This window comes from Malus domestica, chromosome 04 (genome assembly GCF_042453785.1).
Source record: "Malus domestica chromosome 04, GDT2T_hap1".
In the NCBI taxonomy this organism is placed as follows: Eukaryota; Viridiplantae; Streptophyta; class Magnoliopsida; order Rosales; family Rosaceae; genus Malus; species Malus domestica.
Window position 1 is genome coordinate 9309779 of NC_091664.1, and position 9476 is coordinate 9319254.

A 9476-nucleotide genomic window follows, 5' to 3' on the forward strand; every position below is an offset into this window, starting at 1 on the left:
GGCCCTTTAATAATTGCCCATCAAGCATGAGTCTTTTGAAGGCTCTCTCCACGTCTTTCCTATACGCTTCTCATTTTTTAGCAAAGAGTTTTGTCTTGCATGTATCAGGTGAAGGAATCGTTTTCACAAGTGTAGCCCACCTCGAGTATCTACCAAGTAATAACCCAACATGTAAGGAATACCATTAACCATATAGGCTACCTATGGTGCAAAACCTTAACAACCTCATCAAATAGAGGAGATTTGACCAACACATTGATGTCGTTTAGTGATCGAGTGATCCAAAAAACACATGCCATATCCAAGTATCGTAAGATGCCACAGCCTCAAGAACCACAGTCGGCCTACCATGGTGCGTAGTAAATTGGCAACCCTAACCGGAAAGGAAATTCCTCCACTCCCAATGGATGCAATCAAGACTCCCATGATGCCTGGAAAAACCAGGCGATCACCTTTCCTTGGTAACCTTTCAATGTCAGCGGGATTTGGGCGCCGGAGGTACCATTGTCCATAGATCTCTACAATGGCCTTACAGAACTTCATGAGAGCCTCAATAGTTGTGGCTTATCCACACCTAGGGCCAGTTTCGGATTGATGTGCTTTATTTTAAAACTGTTTTTTCTTTGCTTTAAGAATAATCAGCTACAAAATGAAGCAGTTCAACGTTTGATAAATTGTATTTTTAAAAATGTTGTGAGTAAGAAAAGGAACATAAAAGCATTTGGTAAATTTTAAAGTAAAAGTGATATAATGGTATATAATGACAAAATGGACATGATCGTGTGGGCAATGACGACAACAATGGTGGTGATGGTGGTGCCAATAAAGGGGTGTGGTGGTTAGGTTGCAGAAGTAGGGCGGCGACAACAACAATGGTGGCAGTTGTTATGGTGGTTGTGGTGATAGTTGTGTTCATGGTGGTGGAGTTGGCAGTGGTAGCAATGATGGTAGTGGCAATGGCGGCAACGATGATAGTGAGTTATGGTTTTGGTGGTAATGGTGGTAGGTAGGGTTGTGGTGGTGGCGACGTGATTGTGGTGTGGTAGTGGTGACAACAATGGTGGTGGTAATGGCAACGGTGGTGAAAGAGGTTAGGTTTGTAGTGGTAGGTGGTGGTTGGTCACTTTATGGTGGCTGGTACTTGGCGTTTCCAGGGCTGTTTGTCGGTGAAGTAGGTTAAATTGCTTGCTGTTAGGGAGGGGCTCAAGCTTGCATCTCAGTTTGGTTTTCTTCGAGTGCAGGTTGAGACAGATTTTGTTGAAGCTGTTGAGGCGTGCAAGAGTTATCTCGTGGACCTCTCCAACATTGGTTTTATAGTTACTGATATACAGGAGCCATTGACGGAGTTTTTGGAATGTACTTTTTCATATATTTCTCGTGCTTGTAATAGTGTGGCTCATTGCCTTGCTAAATTAAGTTTGGTAGAAGGTGCTTCAGTTAATTGGTTTGAGGAACCCCTGATGGTATCATGGTGCTTCTCAACCACGATATGTACCTCCTTAAGTTATTTTCAATAAAATTATCGTATTCACTTTAAAAAAAGAAGTTAATCAGCGTATTATAGAAATTAAAAATATTCATTGAAGGCTGAAATTGGCTTTTTATTAAAGCAACTTTTAAAAACAAGATGTAGGTTGCTTTTAAAAGCTTTTGTCTAGATAGTATTGCTTTTAAAATAAGTAGGTTATTTTATTTTTATCAAATACTTTTTTACTGCTTGAATCAACTTTTGATGAAAAATGCAATACCGAATTGCGCCCTAGTATATTGATCGGTGGAATCAGCTAGGAGGTTGTATACAAGCTGTTGAAAGATGCTCGTTAGTTTATGTCCTAACAACAACAACAACAACAACATCCCATTGATGGTTGTCTTCCTCTGTATCGAATGCTTCTAGCATTTGAATTCACTTGCCACGACTTGAAAAATGAAATGTTTAAGCAAAAGTAAGAGATTTAAGGAGGTGTGTGTGCGCGCCTAGAACTCCTTTTGCTCATAAAGAAGGAATTGAAGATAGCAAATGTGTAGAAAATCAGACGAGACGATAAAAGAAGATAGGAAATCAGAAAAGTAAGAGAAAAAATCTTAAAGATTAGATTTTCAGTGTGTAGGATATCCAGACAGATAGTTCACAATATATCAGAAATAATTGCAAGATGGATTTCAACAATATCCAACCAAAACATATCTAGACAATTTTTTTTTTTTTTTTTTGGAATTCGAATTTTTTTGCATCAAAATGTCTGTAAAACTAAAACAAGATAGATTATACAAAAACTAATTCCAAAATTATTAGCAAAAAAAAAAAAAAATCAAAGAAAGAAAAAGGTTTAACAAATTATAAAGTTGGGTGGGAATTATAGGTCCCTTACCCAAAGAGGATAAAACTGACTACCGCATACGTATAGATGAACAGTTGAAAATACGAAGCTAAATTTTGGGATTTTCCATCCTTGGGTTGGAGATTTCCTAAGTAACTTAAAATCTAGCCCAACAGGATTTAGAATCATAATCTGATTCTCCTAATATTCTCCGGTACACTTAGAGGGATAAGACAAACAAGTTTGAAACGAAAAAAATAAAAAGCTACTTGGACAAACTCTCAGTGAGAAGATTGGCCGGCTGATGAACAAAGGGAATAATACTGCTAGAAATTACCATTTGCCTGACGAAAATAAAAATTACCATCAAAGTCATCTACGTGTTCTCTCGTAACCCAATGCGTACTGTCTATGTATTAGGCTTAAATAAAATTTCACGTGAGGGAGCGTGCTAAAATGAACCACGCATAAAAAAAAATAAAGGGACCTTTTTTAACACACAGTTAAAAAGATTATTTGTGGCATTTCAATCTTATTAAACACCATGTTAGACCTTTGTTTGGAGACAATTACAAAACCAGAAGCATTAAGGACAGGCCTGCCTGCAACTGATTTCTACGAGGGAATTTGCAGTGCAGTCCGACCGGCGAGCAACGACATTGCAATCTTCCAAGTTTGTGATTATATAAATACACAATGGAGATCTTACAATCCAACATATCAACTTGTAAACTTAAACTAATTAAGTTGGTTACCAATGGCCTAGGCAACTCTTCTTTGGCTCATCTTAATAGCAACTAATGGAGATGGAACATTTGACCTTACAGTAAACTCATTGGAGCCCGGTTCTACAATAGTGAAGGAAACGACGACACCACTGACTTCGAATAGCCAAGAGACTCCGAAGGGCATGGAAGCCACACTGCTTCGATTGCTGCAGGCAGGGAGGTGCCAGCAGGTTACTTTGGGCTAGCTTCCGGAACTGCCAGAGGCAGTGTCCCCGATTCTAGGATTGCTGTCTACAAAGTTTGCTGGGTATCTGGATGTGCCAGTGCCAGATATCCTTGCTGCATTTGATGATGCAATAGCAGATGGAATCAACTTCACTTGGCTCTGACTTTCCACTCGAATACTTGCTGCTTGGTTTCTGACCTCTGCGGGAAACTCTGGGCCTCTTCCGAAAGCGGTTTCCAGTACCAGCACCATTGACAGAGTTTGTTGCGAAAGCATACTTGGGAATGCAGAAATTTACAGTGTGAGTTTGACACTGATCTGCACCTTTTATATCTAGCTGTACCATAACAAGTCATCGTCTTATTAATACCATACCATTATTGTTCAATGATGTAATGCAGGGAATCTCCGTTAACAATTTCGACCTTCTTAGGAAGTCATATCCCCTAATTTATGCAGGAGATGCTGCAAACTGCTAACCCAGCGATACCAAGCTATTGGATTAATGGAGTCATGAATTCACACAAAGTGAAGGGAGAGATTGTTTTCTGCGAAGCCATCGGGACTGGTTTTGGCATCGTAGTAGCTGATGGCGCGGGTGCAATTATGTCTGATTCGTTTTACACTGATTCTGCATTCAGTTGCCCCTTACCAGCAACTCTGATCACCACATGAGGACACAGTGTTTTGGACTATATCAGATCAACAGGGCAAGTATATATAAACTTACACAATTAAAATTCCTTTTTCTGCATCATGCATTTTAATGAAAGAAAACCGACCTGTTTGTTTCAAGAATCCAGTTGCAACAATTCTCGTTGCTGAGAAAGAGGAGGACATCATGGCACCGTAGGTTGTATCGTTTTCTTTTAGAGGACCCAACTCATAACCCCAGATGTTCCAAAGGTGACAAAATTCCGAATGAATGTCATGATTTTCATTTTCGTCATCGCTTAATTGCCTTTTAACTAGGCTTCTGAACACATTATATGCTGATTAGTTGTGATAAATGATGTACAGCCTGATCTCACTGCCCCGGGTGCTGATATACTTGCTGCTTGGTCTCCCATGGCACCGCCATCCACTGACTTCCATGACACCAGGGGTGTCGATTATAACATAATTTCATGGACTTCCATGTCCTGTCCTCATACTAGCGGTGCTGCTGCGTATGTCAAGACTGCCCAGCCAAAATGGTCGGCTGCCGCAATCAAATCTGCCCTAATGACTACATGTATGAACAGTCGTATAAACACTAGTTTTTGTTTTTCTGGAAACTAACCAGTTCCTGGTGTTTTCGACGTGCCTCTCTCTATTAAACTACTACCTTTTGTTTTTCCCATGAAATGAATAGCTCATGTCATGGACCCAAACCAACACAATGAACTCGAATTTGCTTACGGGTCTGGTCACACCAACCCTCTGAAAGCAGTAAAAAATGGGCTCGACTTTGATCTATCTGAGGCAGACGACGTGCATTTCCACTGCAAACAGGGTTACAACAGCACCACATTAAAGCTTATCACCGTTGACAATGGCAGCAGCTGTGGCAGAACAAAGCCAGGAAGAGCTTGGGCCGGCCAATTAATGCCGTCTTGACCGAAACCGTCACCAATGTTGGCTCCCGAAACTCGGTCTATTCCATCATCAATGTGGGATCTGAGTTACGCGACTCCAGCATTTCTGTAACACCATAATCGCTGCATTTTTCCGCAGTTGGCAAGAAGAAATCCTTCACCGTGAAGGTACCTAGTCCGCCGCTGTCACGGCACCCAATCGTATCTGGTTCAATCGTATTGACTGATGGGTCCATGTAGTGAGAAGCCCAATTGTTATATACACTCTCCTCCCTGGTGCTGCATTTTACTCCTTCATACCTGAGAAAACGCCAAGCTTCAAAGGCTCTTCCCTGTACGATATAAATGGGTTCCTCAGCCGCAGCCAACTACTAATTCCTTTCAAATCATAGCAACAACTCCGTCGGAGTGAACTCAAAACCCGTTTCACTCTCTACTGCCACCAAATGATTTCTTTGTAAGCCAATTCTTTTCGGAGTAAACTCAAAACTCAAAACCCGTTTCACTCTGCACCTGCCTGAACAAGATTGAAACGAAACAGAACTGGATATCTATGGTTGTACAACCGGGGACACTCGGACAGTAAATCACAGTTAAAAAATATAACAAAAATAGCTCCAGGCAATAAACTTTACTGCCAACAAGTAAATTATCAAGGACTAAACTTTATTTCAGTCGCAACATTGATCACACTAATCAACAGAATCAAAAGACTAAACCGGCAAATTCAAATGCGATAAATACATTGTCAATAACTTGAGGAAGAAAAAAAGGTTTGTGCTTGGTACAAACTTGTAACTAGTTTATTGATCGAGTTATTTCAAATACAACATTCCAATACAAACAAGGCAGACGTGAATGCCACCCGGGAGAAGGCGCTGTATAATGGGGAGATCACATGAACTGAATTCAATTAATAGCAACATGAATACCAAAAATCCAAACCTAAAAGCTTTTAAGCTGCGGCAGTCTTCTGATTTGGCTTGAAAACGTTCTTGATGAGCGATTCCTTGATCGACAAGAGTTCAGGGAATTCTTTCTTCAATTTCGAGGCGTCGAGCTCATTGTTGCTTCTAGGAGCAACGATCACCTTTGCCTGCTCCTCAAGAGTAAAGTTCTTGTAAGTGAAGCTGGGGTCAATGTATTCCTTGTACATCTCCAAGATCTCGTTGTGGCTGACCACTCCGGGGTTTGTGAAGTTGTAGATTCCGGTGAGGTTTCTCTTTGCCATCTCGATGGAAATGGGGAGGAGTTCGTCCAAGATTGTCATGGAGTTTGGAATGTCGACTACCTTCTCGTATCGAGTGATCTTCGTGATGAAGTTACGGGGGTTGGATAAGTCGGATGAAATCGGCATCCGAACGCGCAGAGTACAAACGTTCTCGAAATTGTTGAGCAGATCTTCCACCTTTCAAGTATCATCAAGTACCAAAATTAGTAACTCCCACTTTTTAAGCATTCTTATAGATCATGTTACATATTTGAAAACTGAAAAATTGTCAATGACATCAATATTCTACTACAAATTTTACGATATCTCGTAACGATAATGCTACATGTAACACGTTAGTAAGTCCGATTTTGATGGTAAAAAGTTACAAAGGCGAATATTTTTAACAATTAGTTGCATTAGTGGCAAGTCAGAGTTATCCATCACTTTGGATCCGGAGAGGCTACGAGAAATTACATCATGTTTCTGACCACAATTAAGCAGCCTCACCAGTTCGGAGCATCAAACCTGAACCTCTCACATTTATTTATTTATTAGGAAGCCGCATCCTTACTACTGGGTCCCTCGCTTGCTCTGTTAACCGTTGCGATTAAAAAACACAACATTTGCAATCCAAAAGGTTCACAACATTACAGATCCAACAGTAAAATCTTTAGATCTAAGACACCCAGATGAGATCCTACCAAGGGTAAATACGTAATTACAATGCAAACGTAAATTGGTAAATGTGAAATGGTAAAATGCGATTGACTCACCATGGCCTTTGTCTTGGAATAGAAAGATCCGATAAAGTTGGGGGTGTCCTCCTCCTTGAACCCGACGCCCGACCCGAGCGGGTGACCCGCATCGTACTCGAAAATGCACCCGGTCGCATAGTTAATGAGGACCAACCCCCGCTCTCTGCATACGTCAGCGAGGGTCAGGGTGCCGACCACGTTGGTCCGGATGGTCTCGACCTTATGGGATTCGCACCAGTCGACGTTGGGGCGGCCGGTGACGCCGGCGGCGTTGAAGACGTGGGTGGGCCTAATATTGGCGATGTCGGCCTCGAGCGAGCTGCGATTCTCGAGGCGGCCGGAGCCGTAGACGTAGTCGATTGATTGGGCCTCGCAGAGCTTGCCGAGGAGGCCGCCTATCCAGCCCGTCCGGCCGTAGATCAGGAACTTGAGCGGTTTCTGGGCGCCATTGGATGGGAAACCCATCAGTGCCACAACCAGAGAGAGAGAGAGAGCTGAGGAGGGTTTGAGATTTGGATCTGGGGATTGTGTGAGAAATGGAATGAGGGGTGTGGGTGGTGTATATAGGCAATAGAAAAAGAAGGAACACGAGAGGAGGGGTCGAGTGCGACTCCATCGGACACTGATGGTGTATCTTTATTTCTTCGCCTGAATATTATAGTTGGGTTGGGATGTGGGAGACCCTATAGAACCTTACCATGGACTTCACTTCTTTTTTTCACTTTTGATATTAGTGGAGATTTCGAGTTGACAAGTGATTTCTACACACGTATTTTTCTTGTACGTATTTATGTTTGTTTATAACAATTAGATTCATCAAATAGAGAATATTAATAGAAAAAGATAAACGTAAGTGTATAGAATCATTTGCAAATTTTTTGCTTAATAACTTGTTTTTTGCAACTTGGAAGAGAGTAAGAATGGAGCTTTCATTTAAAGGAGACTAATGAAAATAGCTTGAAAACTTTGAGTTTTAACAAAAATGACAAAATAAGGGATAAAGTGAATAGTATCATGATTGATTTTTCAATGTAAAAATGTGGTTTTTCATTAAAATGAACAGTACCGGAAACTTTTCGTTAAATGTAAGCGTGAATTATACTTAGGGGTGGATTTTTTTGCCAAATTACCGTGCCAACCGAATTACCAACCGTGCCATACCGATTTTATGCCAAATTTTTTGTGCCAATCGGTAATGGTACGGTATTGTACCGTACCGAAATTTCTTGGTACGGTATTGGTAATGGATATCATTACCACGGTATTACCTTACCGTACCGAACATATAATATAATATATAATTTATAAATTATATAATATATAATTATATAACACATATTTATAATATTCTAATAATTTGATATGATGAAAGAGGCTCAACCTCGGTTCAAGATTCCAAATAGGAAGAAGATTGCAGCCAATGTGTGGGATTTATATGTGTTGGAGAAGTCTAAGTTATTTGAAGCAATGCATAATCAAAAGGTAAGTATCACAACCGATACTTGGACATCGGTACAAAACATTAACTACATGGTAGTTACCGCTCACTTCATGGATAGTGAATGAAAGTTGCACAAACGGATCATAAACTTCATAAAGATCACGGGTCATAAGGGAGAAGACATTAGGAAAGTTCTAGAGGTGTGTTTGAACCAATGGAGGATAGAGAAGATCTTTAGCATGGGGGAAACTTCTATTTGTTTTGGTTCGTAACTTCTATTTGGATTGTAAGCTTAATTTTCATCATGAATCTTGATACATCATTTGAATTATTGTGTGTGTGAATTGTAAATTATGAATAATAGATGAATTTAGGCTACAATGTATGAGATAAAGGTACAATAAAAAAAGTTTTGCCATTGAATTGGGTTAAAAAAGCAAAAACAATTTTTTTCCCAAAACAAAGTGGCAATTACCATTGCCATACCATGCCAACCGAACATTTGGCAATACCGAACTTCGGTATACCGAAAGTTTGATATGGTAATGGTAATAGATTTTACCAAACCGAAAATTTGGTACGGTAATTGGTACGAGGGTTTTGGTACGGTAACCGTACCGAAGCGACTCCATCGGACACTGATGGTGTATCTTTATTTCTTCGCCTGAATATTGTAGTTGGGTTGGGATGTGGGAGACCCTATAGAACCTTACCATGGACTTCACTTCTTTTTTTCACTTTTGATATTAGTGGAGATTTCGAGTTGACAAGTGATTTCTACACACGTATTTTTCTTGTACGTATTTATGTTTGTTTATAACAATTAGATTCATCAAATAGAGAATATTATTAGAAAAAGATAAACGTAAGTGTATAGAATCATTTGCAAATTTTTTGCTTAATAACTTGTTTTTTGCAACTTGGAAGAGAGTAAGAATGGAGCTTTCATTTAAAGGAGACTAATGAAAATAGCTTGAAAACTTTGAGTTTTAACAAAAATGACAAAATAAGGGATAAAGTGAATAGTATCATGATTGATTTTTCAATGTAAAAATGTGGTTTTTCATTAAAATGAATAGTACCGGAAACTTTTCGTTAAATGTAAGCGTGAATTATACTTTATGAGTGAAAGGAGGGTAAAGGTAAGTGCTTTTACCACTAAAATTTTATACAATTAGATCAAATTATATTGTAAATGGGAATTCAAGTATGAGC

General features: G+C 39.8%; 1 protein-coding gene and 1 pseudogene across 1 annotated transcript; one reads left to right on the forward strand and one right to left on the reverse strand.

Annotated features, from left to right (window-relative positions):
* The first annotated feature begins 1057 nt into the window (after positions 1–1057).
* Positions 1058–5244, forward strand: LOC103444785 (subtilisin-like protease SBT4.6; annotated as a pseudogene).
* A 382-nt stretch (positions 5245–5626) lies between these two features.
* LOC103444758 (bifunctional dTDP-4-dehydrorhamnose 3,5-epimerase/dTDP-4-dehydrorhamnose reductase) lies at positions 5627–7581 on the reverse strand. The gene is made up of 2 exons (XM_008383706.4): positions 6839–7581; positions 5627–6260 (listed from the first exon to the last, which is right to left on the reverse strand). Exons 1-2 carry the CDS (start codon positions 7283–7285, stop codon positions 5808–5810), a joined length of 900 nt encoding a protein of 299 aa, XP_008381928.2. The 5' UTR covers positions 7286–7581; the 3' UTR covers positions 5627–5807.
* Positions 7582–9476: the final 1895 nt, after the last annotated feature.